The sequence below is a fragment of the Cimex lectularius genome, unplaced genomic scaffold (genome assembly GCF_000648675.2).
Source record: "Cimex lectularius strain Harlan isolate CLEC.00 unplaced genomic scaffold, Clec_2.1 scaffold332, whole genome shotgun sequence".
NCBI lineage: Eukaryota > Metazoa > Arthropoda > Insecta > Hemiptera > Cimicidae > Cimex > Cimex lectularius.
Window position 1 is genome coordinate 343,470 of NW_019394218.1, and position 24,639 is coordinate 368,108.

Consider the following 24,639-nt stretch of genomic DNA (forward strand, 5'->3'; position numbering starts at 1 on the left):
AAAGTTTTTTTAAAATAAGTTATCGTATATCCTTAAAATAGGTTTTTTACATAACAATATAAATAAATACAAAAATATATACATTTTATTTAATAATTACAGGTTAAAATAATGCTACACAATGTGATTTTTTGAAGTTGGTTTCATTATTAACTTAGTGTAATCAAGTATGTGAAGTGCCTGAAATTCTTCAGACAACCGTTTAAAATGCTTCTCAGTATAGGCAATAATAGTTTCAAGGATACGTCTTTCAATCTCTAGATTTCCATGGACAATGTCATCCAACATTATGGATACTATTACCTTAAATAAATTATTTGATTATACATACTACAAAACAAAATAACCGAGTTAAAGAGTATTTACCTGTGCTGGATAGCAAAATTTACTATTTGTATTCCAATGCGCAACACAGGTCATCAATTGTTTCTTTTCATAATTGTCTAACTGGAGAATTGTTTCCGGCAATCCCGTTTCACCTCTTTTAATTACATCTTTAAGATACAAATTTGTTTAAGAAAATTAATTAATGATTAAAAGTTATAAGTATTGGTTTGGCAAGTATGTAATGTTTTTCTATTATAGGCTTACATAGCTCAATATTTACATTTTTACCTATATTATTTTCCTTTACAAATACACTCGGTTAATCCATAAATTTTACGTTTTCAACTTTTTTAGGTTGTGTCGAATAATTTAATTGGTAATCATGTCTGCATGAAACATATTTAAAGCATTGTTTACTTTATGAATTCCAAAAAGGGAGCAACACAACTGTTGCACTTAAAAAATTGTGTGCAGTGTTTGGTACTAATGCTGTAAATGTTCGTACAGTCCAATTTAAGGTACAACGTAAGGTGAAATTTTGTTCTTGAAGATGATGGCAGCAATTAACATCCTTCTAAGGTTGATGACGACATTGATGCATAGGTTAGAAGAAAATGACCCGAGAACTGGGAGAGGTTAAATGTTTCCTGTACAACCAGTGGAAACCACATCCAAAGACTTTGGTTTCTTCAATTGCTCTTAACTCCTCTGTCATCACTCTTACTGCTTCATCGAGTGGTAATAGGTGATGAAAAATGGACCACATACAAAAATATAATCCGCCAAAAAGTTTATTGCCAACCTGGTCAACAGCCCAGTTGTTCCAAAACAACATATACACAGGGAAAAAACACATGATGTGCATTTGGTGGGACATGTCCGACCCCTTGCATTTTGAACTTTTACCACAAGGGCAGTTAATAGTGAACTGTACTGTGAAGAGCTAACCCATTTAGACCTTCAAACATTGTAAAAATGGCTTGCTCTACCAAAAATAAAAGGTTTAGTCTTTCACCATAAAACCACTAATCTTAAGTGGGAAATTTTATCACTCTCCGGACATTTCACCTTGAGACTACATTTATTCTGGTCATTAGAATATGGTTTAAATGGCCAAAACGTTTTGAAAGTATACAAACACCTGTTCAAACTTTCCTGGACTACCAATCCCAAAAGATGGGAATTTTTATGTGAAAGGACTAGACATGCTATCTGAAAGATAACAAAATGTAATTGTAAACAATGGACAATATATCTCTGAATAGTTAAAAACAAGCCAGGTATAAAAACAAAAATATATATTGTAAAAAGTCATCATTTGCTTGCCAAACCTACACTTATTAAACACTAAAACCTACACTTGTAAAAATTGAGTACATACCCTGAATAATTTTGAGAACTGTAGCTGGTCGGTCCAAAGTTAGAGCTAACTTTAACGCGTTTAAAAGATCATCAGCTTGCATTAAATTTGCTAACTGCTGTTCCATGAGTGCTTTTTCTTGAAGCTTTCTCACCTCTTCAAGTTTTTTCTCTTCAGTCACATCTTTCCAAATAATGAGTTGTGAGTCAGAACCTCCCGTAATAAGTTTGTCTTCGCTTTTTGAAACTTATAACAAAAATTATGTTTTTATTTTTTTCACCTTTCTTGAGGAAAACAATTAAAGAACTAATGAGAACTTACTGGCAATAGCCCAAATTTTCCCATAATGGTGATCAAATGAATTGATACACTCGCTTGTTTTTAGATTCCATAATTTTAAAAGTCCATCACCACCTATACTCAATACTTGCATACCTCTTGATACAAAAAGCCCTTTCATAACTGAGGCATCATGACCTTCAAGGGTCTAAAATAAATCACTGTGTCAATAATATAAAATATTCCTCTTATTATAATAGTTTACCTTCAAACAAGACAAATCACTGATGGCCCAAATTTTTATCATGGCATCTGCTGAAGTTGTTAAAACTACTTGATCCATCGATGAAAAATTAACAGACCATACTCCTCTTTTATGCCCTCTCAGTGTCCCAAGCAATGTCAAATCTTCAGCACTCCACAACTATTTGAAAAACAAAAGTATGTGAGTGCATATTCTTGTCTTTTTTTTGTGTGTGTGTTCATGTCTTGTAAAAAGTAAATATTACCTTAGCAGTTTTATCCATAGAAGCAGTAGCAATAATTTTATCATTTGGAGCCACACTGATTTCATTGATTTCTTTTTCATGAACAACTTTTGCCATCTTAACAGTAAGTGTCACCGTTTCGTCTAATGTTAAAAAATATGTATTGTAAAATTATATATGCAATATTTTTTGAAGTATGCTGAACTTTTACTAAACATACCATGACTTAATTCTTTTGGCAACTTCCATAATTTTAGAGTAGTATCTTGGGAACCAGAAAGGACAAATTTTTGCTTCAATTGGCTGAATGCGACAGCACCAACTGAACTGCTATGAATCATGCCTGAAGCGACGCAATATGCATTTCCATCTTTAAGACACCAGAGCCTCATTGAATTATCCTTCAAAGAATCCAAGTAAAAAATTAAAGATAAATTCATTATTATTTATTAATAATCAATTATTTTATGCAAAGTGAGGTTGAGATGAAAAATTAGTGTCACAAGCTGGGCTCAACCCATGATCTGGTTAAATACCATGGTGCTCTATCGTGACTTTGGTCCCTGAGACACCAACACAACATTTCAATCTACCATTATTTAAATTTATACTAAGATTAGTTAAGATGATTAAGAAATAATTATTTATTATTTTAATTTACTTTTGACGATGAAGCAAATAGGTCAGGATTGGCTGGCGTTGAGGCAAGGGCAACAACCAAATCTGTGTGACCAACAAGCAATTGGCAATTCATGTTTGATAAATTATACAATTTTATATCATTGCTGTTTGTAGCCACTGCTAAATGTGTTTCCTCTATTCCTAGAATTACTAAATCCAATATTTCATCACTGAATCCAATAAGCTAAAATTAACAAATTAATTATTTTAGCTAATTATGATTTAATGAAAAACAGATTAGAACGCACTTGCTGTCTGCAACTGAAATCATCGAAGAGATGGAAAATAATGTTGTGATCGGCTGATACCACTGCAAATGTATTTGTTGCTTTATTATACAGCAATTGGGTGACTGCTAGACCTCCTTGTTCCTTTGCAGGAGATATCAGGGAGTTTTTTTGGGTGAACAATTGTCTTGCTTCTTTTACATCCCATATTTTGACTGAACCTGAAAAATAGGTTAAAAAGCAATAGGAGATGAAGTGTCTAAACTTGGTCAAAATTTTAAGCTAAAGTAATTCTTGTTGTACAGGAGAGCTTAAATTGGAACAAAATGGGTGTCTAGACAGATCAAACCACTTTACAGTATTTTTTTTTTCATATTTTTTCAATTAAAAAACCATAGGCTATGCCAGGAATTATAATTATAAAATGAGTAAATACCTTTTTCCCCTGCTACTGCAACAAACACACTATTTTTAAATTGCACATCTGCCCCAGGAATTGTTATCTTTTTCGGTAGTAAAACAAGTGCTTCTATACTTTCATAAAGTGGTATTACTTTTAACTGTTTTCCTGATGAGAATTCCCACAGAATTAGAACCTTATCTCTGCTGCCACTAAGCAGGTACAAACAAATATTTATTTGAAATTATACATAAAATAAAATTTGTAAAATTAGTATTATACCTAACGATATAAGAACTGCAATGGCTAATCTCTAAGCCAGTAATTTTACTGTAGTGGCCAGAAAGAGATTTTTTTATCTGACTAGTAACTATATTCCATCCTTTTATACAGTAATCGTCTCCTGCTCCAAATATGTAGGGGACATCACTTTTCATAAAAAATTTCACAATACTGAAATGAGAAATGCAACACTAAATAAAGTCATGTAAAGGGTGATTAAATAAAGTAATGGTTTATATGAATTAACATTGTTTACCTAAAAACCCCTTGAACTCCTTTCAGGTTGTGAGTACAAGAATGGTGCTTAAGGTTCCAAAGTTTGAGACTGGAATCAGAACCACCAGTCGCCAGGACATCACTATCTGTGCTAAACTCAATAACCGCCACATGACCTTTATGTATACTTTTCCATTGTTTTAATAATTTATTTTCTTACACCACAAACAGAAAAAAAAGATACATGAGTTTTAATTTACAATCATTATTAAAGACAATCATTTCATGACAAAAAGAAAAAAGAAAAGTAGAATAGTTACCGCTCAAATCCCACAGCTTAAGAAGTCCACTTTTGTGAGCTGTTACAACTTGCTTGTCATCTTTGCTTAAGCCAAACGTTATAACAAGATCATCTACCGAATCTTCATCAAGAGATTCTTCCTCGCCAATAAATCCAGACACAATTCCACTTTGGACATCTACTATCTTGACAGTTGTGGTGCATTGGCACAACAATTTATCTCCGGGGGAAGTTAACTTTAAATAATAAATTATTAATTTTAATTGAAAGTCATTAAACTTATTTGTATATATACATACTTGAACATTTCCGCCTGTAAAAAAAGCCTTGTGTGTTGTCTGCGGTGTATAACTGAAAATTTATAACACAGTTAAAACATTTTTTTTAAATTTGTTTCATTTGTTGTTATCTGTACAAAATAAATAAATATACACTGAATAGATAGTACAGTTACATTCAAACCTGTCAGACCAGGAGGTAGTGGGAAAAGATAGCAGCCAGTGGTGGAACTCTCTTTTAATTAATTGAGAGAGTTAAGATAGGAAATCATGAGGCGACAGCATAGAGAGTTATAAGGGTGGGATGTTGAGGAAAGAGTTTGGATTAGTGCGTTGGGGTGGAGGGATATTTTAGAGTGTAAAGTGTGAATGTGTGCTCGGATCGGATCCTTCACAAATGGGATTTTAAGGTCTTTATTGATAAATCGTGCGTTTCAATGTGTAGGTATGCCAGCAGTGTAGTTGGTGTGGAGGACTGGGCCTAGGATACTTCTTGTGGAACGCCAGCTTTGGTTGACACGATTGGTGAAAAAAATCAGTGCTGGTTCTCACTTTAAACCATTGATCCAAGACGATGGTGTAAGGGAGGATATATTTTAACTTGTAAAGGAGGCCAGGGTGCTACACTTGGTTGAATGCTTCCTTAAGGTCCAGATAAACAGTTGATTTTTTTTCCTTTTAAGAGCCGAGGATATTGTGTCAACTACTGAAGCTCTACTGAACAGTAGAATGAAGAGGTTGAAACCCAAATGGTTAGTAATTAAATTTTCGAAGTCGAATATTGGTAACAGTCTTTTAAGAAGGAGACGTTCAAAGATTTTGGATAAATTAGACAATTTATAATTAAAAAACAAAATTTTAAGACCAAACTACAATTTCAAATTCAATAGAAAATATGAAACTACTACTCAATATATTATAATAATATAAAATACAAAAGGTGAAAATGAACAATATATGATTTTGAAACAAATCCAAATATGACTGTCATGTTGATGTCTAAAGCATTTCCAAGAAACAAACGGCATACCAAACAAATAAATTGATTAAGACAGTTAATAAATACTTAATTATTTAGGATCGACCTACAATTTACAATACGGTTTTGAAAGGATCCAATTGGACTTTCTTCCTAGCCTTTAGTCCCTTAGTACTTAGTAGCTATAACTGCTTCATATTATAGAAGAATAAGAGTTAATATCAATCATAATGAAAGAGGATGATTTCCAATTACTCACAATTCTTTGAGTTGTGGTGGTGACATATTTGGCGATGAAATTAAAAGTTTTTAAATCAATAAAACTAGAATAACTTAACCATTATTTGTTTACTGCCAGCAGCACGTGGCTTACCACTTTATAACAATAAACTAAAGGTTCACTTTTCACAAACACAAATCACATTCCAGTCGGGATAAATTTTAATATTGCCGCGCTATTACAAAATAACTTGTTTATGATTGATTTATTTTGTTCTTTATTTTTTAAATTGTGTTGCACAACAGCGGTGAGTTCTTCTACATATACTTTTATACTAGATGTAAGTTGTGTAAGTATTCTGCGAAATTGTGTTTATTAGCGTGAATGTGGAATGTAAATGGGCCAATGGCGGAATATTGATTACCCCATCTATCCTCAATTAGATTAGTTATATAATTAGTTATATTTGTAAAGTGTGATGGAGAATATTGAGCACTCGACCATCCTGACTGAATGGTATGTAAATAGGAAAGAATGTATTCAAGAATGAATGAGATTGTGAGTAAGTTTGGACCTAGGAACTGAATGCGTTGGGTGCTGAATTGACCTAGCAGTTGACAGCACCCGGAGCCCGTACTCGGTGGCTTGACGGATAAGATCAAGTTCTGACCCCGGACTGTCAACACCCAAAGTGGGTGATTCTTGAGGCCTACCAGCAAATCATTGAAAATTACAAAAGCTGGAATTGCCGTGACAGCAAGAAGTGAAGGCTCTACTCATCACATGTATGTACGTATGTATGTACATACATGTGCAGATTTGAGACTTTATAAATCAAAATCCAGTCCACAATTAATTCTCTATTTAATTCATAATATAGAATACATTTTTTCTTCAAATTAAAGACAGGCTCTTTGGTTATATTAACCAATAAAAAGAACCAATAATTTAAAATTAAAATATACATATTATGTTTTGTTCTAATTTTTTACATGAAGTTATTTAACATTAATTCACTAATAACTTAAAACATATTAGGGAAATATTAACTGCATCGCACTTATATATTATACAACAAAATATCAAACAACAAACTTACAACTAAAAATTATGCAATGAAATTAGCTCTATATTTATACGCCTCGCTACATTACTTTTACAGTTCCTTTCCTACCTCGCCAGCTAACATTACATTCATCCACTTTAGTCTAAATTCAGTTAGTTAATTCAGTTGTGCATTAAAAATTGTTTGTCTTTATTTACAAAGTTATTACACACAGGATACGACTCTGGGCACTCACCATATGGAAGTATGGAGAACTTGACCATTTCTCCTCTAACTTTCATTATCAGTTGTTACTGTCTAGGCTCACTTTTAGTGTGTATTTTAAATAAAAGTTTATCTTTTTACACATCATATACCGATCACAGCTTCTAATTTTTTTACAGATAACAATTTTTGTGATACGACATTAGAGAGTTCAGAGTTAGGTAAAGCATTTCTCCAAATGGACACATTTTCATAGCTGATAGTAGCATTAATCAGCATTAATCTCATGCCAATTTACCTGGTATAATACTTTAAACAGTTTTCAGTTTCAGTGTTCAGTTTTCTTAGATAATTCGTTTGGTCAGAATTTTAGGGTATCTTCCCTCAGGCATGTTCATTACTTTTAGTATACAGCTATAATGCAATTTTAAGGTACACAAATAGAGAGATAGTTCATTTCGACAAATAGAAAGGCTGAAGGTGAGTAACATGGCAGTCTAAAATGTTTTTTTTACGAAGAATTTAAGAAATTTTTCAATTTCATAATTGTGCACTGTAACAAATTACTGTATGTAAAACGTTAAAAATATTGAATTTTACGTCTGCCAATATTCTGCTTACTTCGAACACCGAGCTCCACATCACATTTGTTAGGGATATAAAACGCTTCAATGTTATACCCAGATATTTGTAGTGTTCTACCACTTCAATTTTACTACCTTGAAAATACAATTTTTCATTTTTTGCTAATCATTTCCTGCCATTTTTAAATCTTCATTTTTTATGCAAAGACAGATGAGAAGAAATATTGGAGATAATAATTAATGAACAGATAGCTAATTATGTAATTATAGCCATTTTTAAAGACCATTATTTTAGATTTAGTCAGGTTTATTTTAAGGTTCTCTAAATTTACTAACCTAAATATTATACTAAACCTAAGAAAGCGCTTAGATTCCCAATCATTGTTTAGAACGCCTGTGGTGTGGAGGAGATCAGCAGCAGGTCATCAGCAAATAACATTTTTATTCTGATTGAACCAATTTTTACACTTCCAATTTCCAAGCATTCTTCTATGTCATTTATGTAGAGTTAAAACATCAGTGGACTTAATAAACAACCTTGTTTGACCCCCTTTTCTATCTTAAAGTAATTACCTCTCCCTTCTTCACACCGGACAGACTGTTCCATCTATTGGAGCTTTTATAGCACTTACTAATTTGCTTGACAGCCCTAAATTAAACAATTTGTAAATTAGTACAAAGGCAGCTGAGAAATCAACAAAAAAGGCATAGACCTTCTATATTCTCATTGGCCATTTTAAGCTTTTAACAATGTTTGGCAAAATAAAACTATTACCAACTTTGCTATAATTAAACCTAAACCCTCCTGGAATTCTTTATTTGGCCAATTTGGTAATCTTTCCAAAATAAGACCAGTATAGATTGTACTAATTACATTATTAAATGAAACAGCTCTATAATTTTCTGGGTTGTATACATCACCTTTGTAAATAGCGGTTTTTTCCTAATAAATACGCCTTTTTTTGATTATCAATTTTTTTTAGAATAGAATAAATTTTTATTTGTACATGTGCACAGCAATATATACAATAATTTTAGAATGTAGGGAAAGTAACATTTCACTATGGCTTCCTACTATTTACATTAATCATTTTTATATACAAATAGGTAAGAGAAATTCCATAATAGTTTCTGGGAAAAAAATTATGTTAAAAACAAACCACAAGCACATCATATTTGATACATATATAGAAGTGTCGAATGTGTTGTCTTGTAGGAGCCGCAGTAGAGAGCATGTAGAAAGCAGATTAAAGTTTAAAATTAAGCGCTATTTTAGTTGTCAATTTAGTAACAAAAAATTGAAATGTCGGAGGTACTCCTGCAGGTCAATTCAAAGATGGTACATATAAAAAATATGGTTAATGAAAAAATTAATTTAAACAACAAATAAATAATAAATAACTAGATAAATAAAAATATTTTAAAAATATATAATTTGTATTAAGTTAATTGTAATTAAATAAAAATATAATTTTTAATTTAAAGTTTTTTAATCATAATGTTTATTATTTATCATGGATTTTTAAAGACTTATTGTATTATTATATTTATAATTTGTTTTTTAAACCTGTTTTGTTTTATTTTTTTACATTAAATTTTTTGGTTGTTCGGGAATTTACAACCATCATAAGCATCTACAATATCTTCTTCTCTTAAAAAAAAGTATAAAAAAAAGATATTGAAGATGCTGATAATGAGTGTAAATTCCCGAAATATCCAAAAAATTTAATGTAATAAACTTGTAAATGTAAAAAAAACTAATTAAATATAATTTTTGTTACACTAAATAAAATTTTAATAAAACAATAAAAAAATTATATAATAAAATGTATTAATAATGTGTACGGCACTTGTGCTACTTGAAAAGTAGCCTTTGAGGATATGGTGTGTCCATAGCTTCCATAAGGTCCAAATACGGAAGTCTAGGAGAAAAAATCAATTTACAATTTATTCCACAACTCTTGTGATAAATATATTGCGTATTGCTGGTAGATCTGTAGATTGTTAAACGTTTGTAAGAAGTTTCTTCATCTCTGATCAGTATCGATCTTTCTATTCTTGTTGTTTTTTGTCATGACTTCCACTGACGATATGGTCGAACGTCTGAAAATCGGAATCGATAAAGCAGCGGACAATTAAAATAAAATAATAAAAGCTGTGATCCTTATCAGCGTAATAATTTGTGTGATGCTGTCGGGGTGAATCTGTTAATAATAATAACATAAACTTTATCGTACACGGTTTATTTCTTTTACAGTTTTTACACTTCACAAACAACTTTTCAACTACCTATCGTCATGCTGTTGTAAACTAGGGAATATATATACAGGGTGTCGTGTTTAGAAAAAAAAAAAAAAAAAAAAAAAAAAAAAAAAAACGATCCTATACAACCTGACACAATTTCAAAGGATTTTTTACGCTGAAAACAGTGGTGCAATCTGATTTTAAATTGGTCAAAAGATGCCAAAGTTATGGCAAAAAGTTTGAAAAAACTCATTTCTTTGTTAATTCCAATAATTTCCTTCTTCACAAAAGCAAACATTAATTGCCTTTATTGTTTACAATCCGTTATTGTTTGTCAAATTCATTTTGAATGTAGTAACGAATAGGTAAAATGACAGAATGTAAATCACTCTCACTCCCCCAGAGTACTCCATATATCAAGGGTGGGGTTGAACTGACTCCATTCTCGCTAATAAGTTACTTTTATTCTCCCGACGTCATACAGTCACCCCAGAGTACTCGATATTCTTCGAGGCGCAGTTAAGCAACCCATTCTTTTCACGCTAATCAATTCATTCCGATAAATTAACGATAAACACATCATATACAAACATAGAAGTCTGACATTCTCTCCCCTCATTACTCGATATTCCTCGGGCAAGGTTGAACCCACTCCATTCTCGCTAATAATTTACTTTTATTCTTACAGTTTAAAAAACTGAACTTACATCACATTTTATTGTAGCAGTATATACATATGTAATAAAGTGTATAGTAATTCTGAATTTGTTATTATAGTCTTCCTCTGTTAATTCATCACAAAATATAAAACATTGGTATTTCATCATTAAAGGGGAGATAATACTGAAGACAAAAGCAGACTCTCGAATTTTGTTGTTTATTTCAAACTATATGTATGTATTTTTAACGTTACATTAATTATAACAAATTTATTTTAATGTAAACCCAATTAAGCGAGATCAGAAATTCACGTTTTAATAAAAAAATATTTAATTACGATGATGTTGAAGGAAAAATCATCAAAACACCGGAAAATCATTTATTGATAGATATAAATAACAATTTAGTTTATCATTAAATGATTTTCCGGTGTTTTGATGAATTTTCTTTCAAACCATCATAATTTTAAAAAAATATTAACTCGTTAAATTTGGTTTAAATTAAAATAAGTCTGTTGTAATTAATTTAACGACATAAATACCAGTGTGAAATAAACAACAAAGTAAGTGTATTTTTTTTTGTCTTTGAGAAATTGTAATTAGTTTTGTAATTGAATGATTCATTATATACACATACAAATTGAATGTGTCAACTGTTGTTTTTGAGTATATATCAATACTTAAGGTGGAGTAATTACGTCAATTTTTTGATAGTGTTTATCCTAATTTTATGGAACTCCACAATAAGTTGATTGGTAATTACATTAATTCACTGGTTAAAAACGATTGTTATATTCACAAACTGTTCTCTGCAATAATTCGGATTTCAAACTCATCGTCAGGCTGATAATCTACAAATTTTCACCCTGATGATGGGCATTTAAATGCTTGAAATTCGGAAGAGTTTATGAGCACAACCATAGTTTTAAACCAATGAAAATCTATCGTCACGCCGAACAACAATATAGAAAAATTTTTTTTTTGGAAATCGGGTGAAATATTATATATTAAATAAATGGGGTGAAATATTAATAAATAATTGCAACTAACCAGGATTGTTGTTTTTATTCGTGGTTTGTAATTCAGTCGGTAAGTGTCCTCGTTAGAAAGGATAAATCAAAATATTCCTTTTATAAATTTTTCCACCTTGAACGGGCATCGTTTTGATTGTGCGTGTGGTGGGGACTTCGCTTCCCTTTCTAAGCTTCTTACAATTCGTACTTCAGTTTCAGACTTCAGTCCTGTCTTAAACTTTATACTCGGCAGACAGCACACGACGATGACGGTCATTGACGAAAACGCCAGTAAGACTTCCGGTAAATTGATTTTGTCTAAGTAATATTTTGTAATTATATAAAAGCAAGCTTAGGTATTAATCTTAGTGATGAGGATAAGTTTGACGCAAATGTCAAACAAATGGTCTCGGTTTGTCAAAACTTAATAAATCGATTTGTCTTCACGAGATAGAAGAAATTCCAGATAAGTTATACTGTACTCGTGATACTGTCGACATTAATGAACTAAGAACAAAATAATAGTACTTGTACAATGTTATAAAACATAAAAAATTACTTTTAATTTTTTCTTTCTTCTTTAATCTCCTCTTCTTTCTCTAAAAAAATAAAAACAAGAAGAAAACAGCTATAACTAGGATTTAGGGGTTTTTAATCTCATTTCTAAATTGCCAGGAAGATTGAACGATAGTGACCTTCACCGTATCGTTTTTTTTGTCGTTGATGTCTTTTACCAGTTTTACCTTATTTTCTAGCTTCTTTTTCTTAAGGTATCAATTGTGTGGCGATCACAATGAAAATATGAAAGTGAGTTTTAAATTGCATATACGGCGTAAAAAAGGCCTGGTTTCTCTTTAGGCAAAACAATTGAATTTCATACGCAGACTATGCTTTCTTGTACATTAGAAACAAAGACTAGTAGAATTCCATGGGTTAACAAATTACTGGAGAGTTGTAGATATATTTCGCCGAAATGCAAAGTATAGTTCAATTACTATCTTTTATGAACAGCTACACGTAACACTTTTTGGATAAGATAGTTCTACTAACAGAAAAATTTCTGTGAAAACTATAACTGAGAAAATAAAGGATAACATTTAAAAAACGATAATATTCGTCTGCTTTCAGGTGAAATAATTTGTGCAATTATCTATTTTTCGTTCGTACAATTTTTTTCATCGTATTTCCTTTTGATAATTAAAATCATTACTATCTTTCGGTCTGTGCCGAATGGCGCTATCCCGTAAAAACTCGTTGATTTTTTTATTTTTTTTTGTTCGGCGAACGAGTCTTGACTCTGGGTACGTGTCTGGTGGGGGCCACCCTCACCCCTTTTGTCACTTCCTTTATTTTCGATTTTATGTTTATTAGGGAACATTTTAACACTGTTATGTATTTATCACTGTCCAGCTAGTAATAAAATCCCCGAACGACAATTTCTAAAGTAGGCGATAACGGTAAGCAGAGTACAATGCCGCAGCCAGCGTGTGGTGGAACAGGTAACAATTAGGCATAGATTGGTAAGTTGAGAATTTGTACGTATTGCTGAAATGACCTCGGTTTTTGTTGGTAACTAGATAACACAATGTAAATGTCAATCGTGAGAATATTCGTTACATACGAAGTGCAGGAAGGGCAGAACACTTTTCACACCAGATCACAGTACCTAATTAGCATTTTTTTAAAAATCACATTCTTGATTAACTGTTAGTAGTTTTTATCGTAAGGCGTGCACTGGTTGACCTTGTTTGGTTCCGTTAAGTTTTGAGTATGTTTATCTGTTTATTAGGTATTTTTTGTTTTAAGGCCGGATAATTACATTGCCGCATTCATCGCCAGAACTCTTCCGTAGGTGTATATTTCATTTCTTATTTTTCTTGCGTTTTAATGCTATTAATTTCTTTTTCTGTTTCTCCAGCCAAGTTACGATGATATTTTATGCTACAACGGTAACCAACTCTCTCTTTACTTTGTTCTATTGCTAGCCTCTCTGTACCACAGGTCTTCGTTAATTGTGAATAATATAACACAAATAACCAACACAGACATGCAGAAACACAGAAACGAAATAAAACATGATAGTCTGGTCGGCATTCACACTACCCAAGAGTACTCGATATTCCTTGGGGTAATTGGGGATAAACCCATCTATTCACGCTAATAAATTAACATACACAGCACAAATAATTCACAGCATCCTAGAGTACTCGATTAATAATTGAGAGATGAGCCTCCATTCATGCAAATAAATACATTCGTCCCAATAAATTACACATATCATATAAACGAAGCTGTTTCTAACACACTACCCATACAAGCGTTTTCCCTTCTTGGCAATAACACCTCCGTTTTCAGGCGGAAATGTGGGTCATTAATGTGTGTTGTAGAACCCTTATGGAAAATAAAATTAAGGGAAAGGATATTAGAATTTTTTCTGACAGTCATTACAAAAAGATTTGTCAACCTCAAGACTGGTGGAGGAAACCGTAGATCTTATCAATAGGATCTCTTCCAGGTTTGAGAACAAGGTAACCCTTATTTGGGTACCAACACATAAAAGACACCATTGTAATGAAAAGGCGGATAGCCTGGCCAAAGAATGCTCTAATACTGCGTTTGTCGAGCCACAACCGGTATTACCTCACTCTATGAGCACAGCGAAGGAGAGTATTAAATACTGGGGCATGAAAGAAATTCCTTAAGGAGTGGAATTTAACCCCCAGACACAGGCAATCGAAGGAGTTTGTTACGGTGATCAAACCAGCAGAATCGAAATGGCTATTCTATATCTCAAGGAAGGGAATTAGGCGGCTGAGGTATTCTGACTGGCCACTGCCCACTGAGAAGACACCTCTCCGAAATGGGTATTCTACCAAATCCCTTTTGCCGTTTTTGCGTAATAAAAGAAGAAACGGCAAGGCACTACCTCACAGAGTGTGATAGGTATGCTAGGTCCAGATTTGAAATCTTTGAAGGAGTGGACATTACCAAATCACTCCCCGAGATAAAATCGTCCAAAATCTTGGGGTTTGTGAACAAAGTCAAGAATTTATGCAGGACACGTGAGCCGACCAAGTCCCTGACCTTTTAGGGATGGGGTACGAGTATACCCAGGCATATAACCCCTAGGGTCTTGGTCGCCCACCCTGCTTAATATATATATTACCCATACAAGCGTTCCCTCTTACCAGTTGCCTTCTTGGACCCATTTACATGCATACCCATTGTAAATTGTTCGGGCTCCCCCAAATTCCTTTATTATTGGTTGTAATTCATTCTTGTACATTGGAAGGGTGTCTCATCGGATGAGAATTAGGGGAAATGTCCATGCTGGGGTTTCAGGACGTTTTGCCTCCTCCACTCTGTTAAGGGTTACTCCCCTTGCCAGAAGTATCTCCTTTGCCCTTATGGCTAAAGTTTTTGTCCGTGTACTAGGAGTTCGAGGTTATCATTATAGTTTGGTCTTTGGGGGAAGGGTTTGTGCAGGAAATGATCCGGCTTTGCTTGTTCACATAGAATTTGAAGCCCCTGTCTTCTCTTTAACCTCCCCTTCTCTTCACAGGTACATTTGAGCGGGCTTGTTCTGAACACGCCAGTGCCGGGTGCCCCAGTAGTTAGTCGCAGGACTCGCAGCCCGCAGGCCAACCGTAGGCCATACATCCGTAAAATAGTTTTTGGCATAATAGCGATTTAAAAAGGGCTATCAGAATCTCTCTCGACGCTCCCCATTTGTAGCTTGTTAAATATCTGAGGTGGTTGATGACCCTTTTTTCACAGGACTTCAGTTTCTCTAATATGTGGGTGCCATCTCAATTTTGCATGGGATTTTATACAGAGAAAGTTCACCTTCTCTGCGTATCCGAGAGGTTGTTCTTCATGCTGAGACGAGAAGGATCGTATGGTCTTCTCAGTCTACAAAAATCGTCTACTCTCGACTTGAGGGGAACCTGTCTTCTCGGCATATGCAACCATTCTGTCGATCGTGGTCTGTACTTTTCTGCCTACGTCTTCTAGGTTTTCGGTATGCATGTAATTTTGCGGCAACGTCGACATACATTACCCGAATTGGGTATCAACCCATATGCCAATTACCGCGATCGAAAAAAGCATCACAGACAGTACCGATCTTTGAGGGATTCCGTTTTCCTGTTCTCTCTTTTAAGTTGGGTGCTTCCCAGCCTAATCCTGACACACCTGTTGTTCAGGAAGCTCTGCAGTAGTTCAGGTAGCTTCCCACGAAGGCCAAACTCGTGACGCCTCCGGAGACCATGTCTCCACATCTTGTCGTATGCTTCTCGAGGTCGAACAACACGGCCACCCTGTTGCTCTCTGTTCAGGAATGTGGTCTACTTCATCCTGAACCTGGTGAAGAACAACCTGGTCAATGGAAGCAAGGCCCTTCCTGGTGGCGGTAGTAAAGTCCTTGGGTCTCCGTACCAATCTTTTGTTTCTATAAACTGGCAGGTGGTGAGCGAGATCGGCCTGTAACTAGGGGGTTTGGAACTACGATGACCTCTTTTCATCGATCTGGGTATCTTGCACTGTCACAAATCTCATTTAAATAGCTCTAATAAGCCCTTGTCGTTAATATGGACATACGGGATTATTAATGAGGAAGCAATTTCAATTATCTGTTTCTGAATTCCGCGATCTTAATGAATGAAAAAAAAAGTATGACAGAACATTCTATTTTCCTTTTAATTGTAGATAGATAGATTCATCGATAATTATATTTGTTGTCATATTAATATTACATACATAGCAGTCGTGCTTCATTCTTACAAGGGGGCTTCTTTGTTTGTTTAATGTACATTTGAGTTGTTAGATACTCTCTTAAAATATTTTTCTAGTATTTTTATTAATTCTTCTGTTAACTAGGGTGTCCTTTGGTGCAGGTCACTAATTTTGATGTCCCGTGGATGGATGAAACCAATCTTAAAAATTTGTATTGAATTATTTGTAATTGCTTTACGTTACTTTCGCAGTTACAACTCTAGGATGGGATGGCATAAAGAAGCATAGGTTTGATCACAGTTTTGTAAATCACGATTTTTGGTACATACCTGACTCACGACAAAGGATTGGAAGTAGGGAATTATTTGCTACTTTACCATCATTTACCAATTTTTTAAACGTAATTATATAAATTCAGTTTTTTAGTCTAAGGTTGCCCCGAAGACCCATTCCGACGAATTTATGTCACAATCATCGAAGGTCACATTATCTTATCAGGATGCATTCTTGTAAGAGAATCGCGCCAGGTTTCTTTTTGATTTTTAGCTTCCACCTTTTTTAAAAATGCCGTGGTTCAGATTTTTAACTATGCAGCTAATTCGATATGATGAGCTGTAGAGAGCGATGTCATCCGCATAAATTCCCAGGTGGCATTTTATTGGGAAAACTACAGGATTTATATAAATACATAAATTTAATTGTATATTTCCGATGCCATTTGTACATATCACAAAAAAATCTTGAAATTTACTTCATATGATAATATAAAAGATTCGTATATATTTGAAAACCCGATTGTCTACCGACATTTGACTGCATAATCAGATATGTTGTCTTCCCCAATTACTGACGAGTATAATGAAGATAAAATTTCCTCGTTTTGTTAAATGGTTGACCTAGACGTCCTTGTATGAACCGACCTAATCTGTTTTGGCATTTTTCCATCGCCGGCCGTTGGGTCAGTTTGTTCTCTCGTGCGTTTGTCCTTTTTGTGTGTTGCGATAAAAACCGAAAAAAGAAAAACGGAATATGGATATTTTTTAACTCTCTTATACTATTAAATTGATGCGGGTCTTATCATCGCATTAAAATGTAGAAATTATTGAGAATCCCTCAAAATTTTCGCACGAAACTTAAGACCTTCCTACTTAAAATTTGACGTATCTATTTCCTATGTTCACACTCTGTGAAAACCAATGCTGTGAAGGATCGACATAGTTATTAAAATTTATGTATTATTTAAATCAATTTTGATCGTTGTTGAAAGTGTATGATGATTACTAACCGTTAGTCGATGATTATTCGAAATCGTTGTTAAAAGTAACCAGTGATATATATTCCAAATATCCAAAAAACAAAATCATAAATTATTGTCCGAATTGGCTCACTATCACCAAGGTAATACAAATATTGTCAGAATTTGACTTACTACTGCAGGCATTGAAGTCACCAGCTCAAGAACTCAATCCCACAGAAGTATCTGTTATTAGTTAACTTCATTAGATATAAAATCACATAGTTTAATGTACATATACAGTATATAAAAATTAAATGTGTTTTCGACAAAATACTTTTTTTAAAAAGATTTTTAATTTTAATCTATACAATTATTGACTAAGAACACCTTTCCTGATCGCGGTTAGGATTGTTCTGATACGCATTTTCTCGAGCAGAGTGGGAAAAGCGAACTGGGAAGGATTTTCTGCTGTACAATCATTCCTAGAAACAAGGCGATAATAATTTTATCTAACGCTGAATATATAGTTTAAGGAGACGTAACTCCTCCATAGCCAAATAAAGCAAGGATCACTGGTTGTAAGGGGTGGCGATGGTTGAATTTTTTCTGCGATGAATACCACATGAAGACTTCATATCCTGATGCAATTATAATAAACACTAGAATGGCATTGTACGTATGCTTATTCTCGGTGAAATATAAGATGTCTCAATAACTGGAGAAACATAATTAAGGCTGATCTCGTTAAATCCCATACTGTTAATGCTAACGGAGAATTTTAGTTGTTGATCATTGTTGAATTAAAGTTAAATATTGTTTCCAATCTTAGGATTACCAGAAATTTTGGAAGAGTAGTACGATTCTCTGGTCGAGTGCCTCCTAAGTATTATTAGTGTTGATTTGAACAGAAGGGCGTAGGTATTTAGACTAAATTTGTTTACAATTACCAATTTTTTGTTTCGGTTTTATCAAACCGTTTATATTTATTACAATTATAATAGTGCAATATTCATCTAGGTTCAGAGAGTATATGTATATATAAAACGTATGAGATTTATGGGCCGACAAACAGCTGAGGTCATCTTCCTCATGTTTTCCTCCTTCTTCTGATCTTTCGCACGTATTTTCTTAAGCTTTTTGAGTAAAATACGCATCATTGATCTTATCATTATTAAAATTAAATCTTCTCATAAACAAAATTTAAAAAAATTAAACTTCAGCGTCTCGATCTAGTTACTGACTCCTCTGCTTTTTGAATTTGCTGAAAACTAAGTCGATATCCTAAAATGCGTCTCTCGTTTGTACTTCAGGTTGTCAAATACAGAATAGAAACAAATGTGCAATACATACTTATTTATCATCACAAACATAGAAGGCTGGTCACATTCACTCCCTTTCCATTCCTTGTTGTATCCACTCCATTCTCGCTAATTACTTACTTTTATTCTGCAGACGTCACACACTCACCCCTGAATACTTATGTTCCTCGGGGCGGGGTTATAAGCAACTCTATGCAGGTATGCAGGGAGTAATTTATAAAGTTTATAATCATTATTTCTAACTATTTTCTATTACACTAGTTTTAATATTTCAGTGATTTTTACCTTATTGTCATTAATTAATCTTAAAGAATTTATAACGTTTTAATTCTTGTACTACTATCCGTTAAATAATGTACTTTTTTACTGTTTAACAAATTATTTTTCAAGTAAACAAGTTTTCATATGCAGTTGTAAAATTTTCTCGGGGGCGTCGGTGGCCGCAACGGTTTAGGCGTTGACACGGCGATCATCACTGTAAGGTAAAGGTCCCGGGTTCGAATCCAGTGACCCTGCTTTCGAACCCGACATACTTACAAATAAGCTTTTCTTCAAAAACACCGGCACCCTAAGGGTTTATATGATCTCTGCTGTTGCGAAAAAAAATTGTTCTAAACAGTCTAATTGGTTAAATAACTCTCTTAATCTAAAATAATGGATAAATGTGTTTGTGACATTTCCAACTTTGCCAAACCCCATCGCACTCGATAGAAGAACCTGGAATGTTATGAACTTCTTTAGTTTCTTTGACCTTTTAATGTTTGATAAATTTATTTTTCTATTGTGTTATGTTGATTTGGGATGATTTCGGGCAGTTTGTAAAGTTTTTCCACAATAGGAATTTATTTAGTCAGACGCGTTTCGGTGTAGACCATCTTCAGTGACGTTTTTTATATGAAGTGGTTTGACGATTTTGTATTTTGTAATAAATTCAAAAGTGGATGTCTGGACGACTACTCGCCAAAGTCGACCCTTCCTATTCGCGGTTAAGATTATTTTGTGTTGCAGTTTGTAGAGCAGTGAGGAAAAGCGAACTGGAAAGGGTTTCCTTCCTTCTGTATACTCTTCCTATAAACTAGACAATAATTAGTTTATCTTATAGTTAAAGAATAGGTAACTTACATGTTTGTAATGTGTAGGTTAAGTAAGTTTATATCCAGCTCGTTATAAAAATAGATAAACGGCCAAAAGCTACAGGTAAGCAATAGCAGTGTGTAATAGAGTCTGCTGGGATGTCGAAGAGGTTCTAGTGTCGTGGAAAACTTTCAATACCTACAAACAATAAGATGGTTAATTTCATAAGGGAAAAGTGACTACCAACTAACATTACACGGAAAGAGGGGGAACAAAAGAATATGAACTATCAAATGTTTCTAAATGTATGGTAATCAGGATGATCCTTCGTATTGGTATTAACAGCTTAGTATTCTATAGGATCCGTTACTGCCTATTTCATTTAAGGTTTGTTTTACACTTTATTGTTTACATTTCTTAACATATTTATAATAATTTATTTATTGAACAATAACAAACTGTCCTATCACTTCAGTTTACCTTCGTTTTAAACCGAATTAATTTCCAAAGCTTAGTAACATTAGGGCGTTTCCTGTTCTAAAAAGTTAAAAAACAATGGTAAACATATTGTCAGGAAATGAGTCATCAATTAATTTCACATAATCAATTTATTGACTTGAACTACCCGTTTTTGTTTGATGTTTATTTTACATCATTTTTATTTGAATGATAACAGGATTTCTAGTAATGCTAGTTCAAGAATAATTTTCGATTCGTTTGTACAAAAATTAAGTGAGAAATTAATGCAGATATTTTATAGATATATAAAAACGCTCATGTGAGCACATAGTACATGCATTAATGCTATTTTAAATTTTATTTACTTATAATTTAATTTTTAAACAATTCAATAAATCTGCAGGTTCTATTTTTTTGACTGACATCTAGCATTGGTATTACCAGAAATAATTGTTTCATCTCACAAAGACAACGATTTAGAAAACAAATTTCAATTTGTTCATAAAATATATAAGAAAATTGGACCTTCCATGTCTGCTTCTTCATAGGAAGAATTGACGAACTGATTGATTGAAAATAAGAATTGACCTATTCATAAAATTAAGTAAATAAGAAAAATGGCCAGTTTTTGTCGAGGATACTGACCGGTCGAAATATTTGACTTTATTCATTTTCTTAATTAAACCTAATGATTTCCCTCGTTTAGAGAATACAGCTGTCTCGAGTTTACATTTAAAAGTTTGTTATTTTAACCATATTTACTAGATGTAAGGACAGAATGAAGAAGTTTGACGCTGTATAGGCTTAGAGCATTTTATAAAATCAGAAAAAGAAGGAATAAGAAAAATTGTGGTGAGATTTACGGTGGTACGGTAGCTTGGTCGTCTCCGATAGTCCTTGCCTGGAGATTGGAAACGATCTAACTACAAGAAAATTTGTGATGAACTGACACAAGTTTTTCTACAGCAAGTCGAGCGGTGGCCGAGATGAGTGTATATTCCGTTAACGCCGGCCAGGAATATATGAAGAACCCCGATTTGAAGCAAGAAGACATTCTCGAGCTGAAGAAATGGGCAGAAACTAAGAAATTACCGTCAATTTCAGGTAAATCAAACAATATAGTTGTAGGTGTAGTTCGATTAATTTATACGCAAAAATGTGGATGTGCCTTTTGGGAGTATGAAAAACGGGGATTTTTCACGTAGGCGAAGACGCACCAAATTCATATTTCTTTTAGATTGACTGAATTATCTATGATCTTGTTTTGCCTATCCTCGGTGAATTTGTCAGACGCGTTTCGGCATGTTGCTACCTTGTTTTGAGTTTGAAAGCAACCAAAAATGCCGAAACGCGTCTGAATCATTAAATCAGCAAAGATAGGTAGACCACGTTGACATCAAACTATACGTTCATCAGACCACGGGAAGAAATCTCACATTCCTTTTTATAGTTCGATACATGATCTAAACTGGAGTGACGGATGCTCACACGGCAAAGCCAAAAAAAAACTGCAATTTTAAAACTGCAAAAATTACAAAAATGATCTACCAATTAAAACATTTAAATAATATCGATTATAAAAAAAAATCGTTTACCTAATGTTTCAACTGTAACGCATCTTACCTCTTTTGATTAATCAATGATATTGAATTAACAAGATGACTGTCCTTACTCCACTTTTTATTATTATAGGAAGGACATCAGGAAATTTCAATGCACTTAATTACTTCCACCAATCACAATTTCATATCTTAATGTTACTCGCAAATTAAGCATTAGGAGTATAAATCATTGCATGGAATTGTATATATGCTGAACTAGCATTGGGTCACTTATTGGGAAATTGTATGTAGTAGATAAATTATAATCTATGATGATTTTTTTTAATACAATTATGGGAAATGTATGTATTTATTAGCATGGATATATATAATATTGTGGTGGAGGCTATGGTGTAATATTACCTTTGAATCTGAGTTAAGTTAGTTATATTTCTGCATATAACATGAAAACACTGAATGGGATGATTACAATAAGTTTGTAAGACAAGAATGCAGCCAGTTTAGTTTGAGTATATTTTTAAGTTGACATAAAATTTACATGTGGGATACTGGAAGTAGATAATGAATAATATCCATAATAGATAATATGGAAAGTAATTTCAATGCTAAAGTAATTGTCAATTTAAACTTTTTTTTAAACATGGAATATTTTTGCTCAAACAAGAATATGTTTGAAATTCTTTTTCAATTCATTTTCAATTAACTACTTATATAAAACTATGTATAAAGGATTTTTTTTAACAGGCATTACTTGGTCTTAGTTAAGACTAAAATATGTTGTAATTATCTGATAGTGTGAGAAAAGATTTCAAAATCGACTAACTAATTAATTAATAATAGTAATTATAATCACCATTAATCATCTTATTTTTATATTAGATATATTTATAATTGTCCATATTTTATTGTGTATTTTGTGATGTTTTGGTGCTTGTTTTTGGATTAGCTGAATAGGATAATAATTTTGTAGAAAATTTGCATTTAAATTTTAAAAACACTTTCTAATCTGCTTCGCTGAAATAATTTTATGAATATAATGGTTAAAAAGATAATTTTCATTTCAGATGAATTGCTGATATTATTTTATCACAGTTGTATGTATGACATGAAAGCAGCCCAATCCTGTATAGAGGTTTATTATGAATTAAGGAAAAATTCACCAGAGTTTTTTAAAAACCGAGATGTCTCCAGACCAGAACTTCAACAAGCACTGACTGTTTTGTAAGTTCTAGCTAGCGTATTATTTAATATTATTATTATTTTATTCATTTTTGATAAATAATCAAAAAATAATCTTTTAAATAAATAAAAATATTTTCATAAATTGCCTGTACAGGCAATATTCATGTCTACCTGTTAAAGATCAACATGGATACCAAATCATATACCATGGCCTCCAACAATATGAAGCTAATAAATATGTATTTAATGACGGAGTTAAACTCTTGGCTATGGCTATCGATGCTTGTCTTTGTGTGGAAGGAACAGTACCAGGATATGTTTTTTTGTTTAATATGAAAGGAGTCAGGTTCTCTCACTTGATGAGATTGAGTGTATCCAGCATGAGAAAATTTTTCCGTTACATTCAGGTATATGATAATAGTTTTTAATGTATCGTAAGAAGATTGTCTTCAGTACAGTATTCTTTTTACTACATAACTCCATAATTATTAAGACGAAATAAAAATAAATACTGTATGTTATATTTATTAAAATTGAATTTTATTTATGATATATTGTATTGGGTTGTCCGGAAAATAATGCAGGATTTTGGTATTAAACAAAAAAAAAGAAACTAGTTACTTTAAAGCAATGTTCTTTAATCAAAATAATTTCCCATACTCTCAATACATTTCTCCCAACGTGTTGGTAACTTATTAATTCCGTCTGAGTAGAATTCAGAATTTTTAGAATTGATAAAGTCAATAAATGCATTTTCCAGTNGTGTGTGTGTGTGTGTGTGTGTGTGTGTGTGTGTGTGTGTGTGTGTGTGTGTGTGTGTGTGTGTGTGTGTGTGTGTGTGTGTGTGTGTGTGTGTGTGTGTGTGTGTGTGTGTGTGTGTGTGTGTGTGTGTGTGTGTGTGTGTGTGTGTGTGTGTGTGTGTGTGTGTGTGTGTGTGTGTGTGTGTGTGTGTGTGTGTGTGTGTGTGTGTGTTTAATTTAAAATTAAATCCATCATTTTTCTATATTAGTTACTGGTAATTAAGAGCTAGTCAAAATAAGCATAAATAATGCTTTGCTTACTTCCTTTGTTTACTCTTATGCCGATCAATCTTATTTCCTTTTTTGAAAGGTTTTTGTTTTCTATTTTAACAGCAATAGATAGGGTGCCCCAAAATAGATACTAGTTGGTTGTATCTATTCCATTGAAAAAAGAAAATTACTATATTTTGAGATTAAATAATAATGACATTATCCTGAAGATAACAAGGAATTGCATCATAATT

At 33.0% G+C, this 24,639-nt stretch overlaps 2 protein-coding genes across 7 annotated transcripts; one reads left to right on the plus strand and one right to left on the minus strand.

Moving 5' to 3' along the window:
• Positions 1-63: 63 nt before the first annotated feature.
• On the minus strand, positions 64-6,194 carry LOC106664497 (transducin beta-like protein 3). The gene is made up of 15 exons (XM_014390256.2): positions 6,078-6,194; positions 4,861-4,912; positions 4,581-4,797; positions 4,301-4,475; positions 4,045-4,215; positions 3,799-3,974; positions 3,384-3,583; positions 3,116-3,319; positions 2,675-2,855; positions 2,476-2,597; positions 2,232-2,390; positions 2,009-2,174; positions 1,709-1,933; positions 367-494; positions 64-303 (listed from the first exon to the last, which is right to left on the minus strand). Exons 1-15 carry the CDS (start codon positions 6,101-6,103, stop codon positions 115-117), a joined length of 2,391 nt encoding a protein of 796 aa, XP_014245742.1. The 5' UTR covers positions 6,104-6,194; the 3' UTR covers positions 64-114.
• Positions 6,195-6,237: 43 nt separating this feature from the next.
• On the plus strand, positions 6,238-23,818 carry LOC106664501 (retinol-binding protein pinta-like). 6 transcript variants are annotated; one of them, XM_014390315.2, is made up of 4 exons: positions 6,238-6,345; positions 21,598-21,735; positions 23,258-23,414; positions 23,530-23,818. In XM_014390315.2, the coding sequence occupies exons 2-4, from the start codon at positions 21,618-21,620 to the stop codon at positions 23,801-23,803; spliced, it is 549 nt and encodes a 182-aa protein (XP_014245801.1). In that variant the 5' UTR covers positions 6,238-6,345; positions 21,598-21,617; the 3' UTR covers positions 23,804-23,818. The 6 variants fall into 6 exon arrangements, with proteins under 6 accessions (XP_014245801.1, XP_014245757.1, XP_014245765.1 ...); XM_014390271.2 differs by lacking the exon at positions 6,238-6,345 and adding an exon at positions 12,022-12,111; XM_014390279.2 differs by lacking the exon at positions 6,238-6,345 and adding an exon at positions 13,234-13,307.
• The last annotated feature ends 821 nt before the right edge of the window (positions 23,819-24,639 follow it).

Excerpts from the sequence above, each read along its gene's own strand:
- LOC106664497 (XM_014390256.2), bottom strand. The coding sequence starts at position 6,103 with ATGTCACCACCACAACTCAAAGAATT. Across the intron at positions 1,934-2,008 it reads GAAAATTTGGGCTATTGCCA|TTTCAAAAAGCGAAGACAAA; the intron begins GTAAGTTCTCAT and ends TTTTGTTATAAG. Across the intron at positions 304-366 it reads AATTTTGCTATCCAGCACAG|GTAATAGTATCCATAATGTT; the intron begins GTAAATACTCTT and ends AATTTATTTAAG.
- LOC106664501 (XM_014390271.2), top strand. The coding sequence starts at position 12,075 with ATGACGGTCATTGACGAAAACGCCAGTAAGACTTCCG. Across the intron at positions 12,112-21,597 it reads AAACGCCAGTAAGACTTCCG|CAAGTCGAGCGGTGGCCGAG; the intron begins GTAAATTGATTT and ends GTTTTTCTACAG. Across the intron at positions 21,736-23,257 it reads GAAATTACCGTCAATTTCAG|ATGAATTGCTGATATTATTT; the intron begins GTAAATCAAACA and ends TTTTCATTTCAG.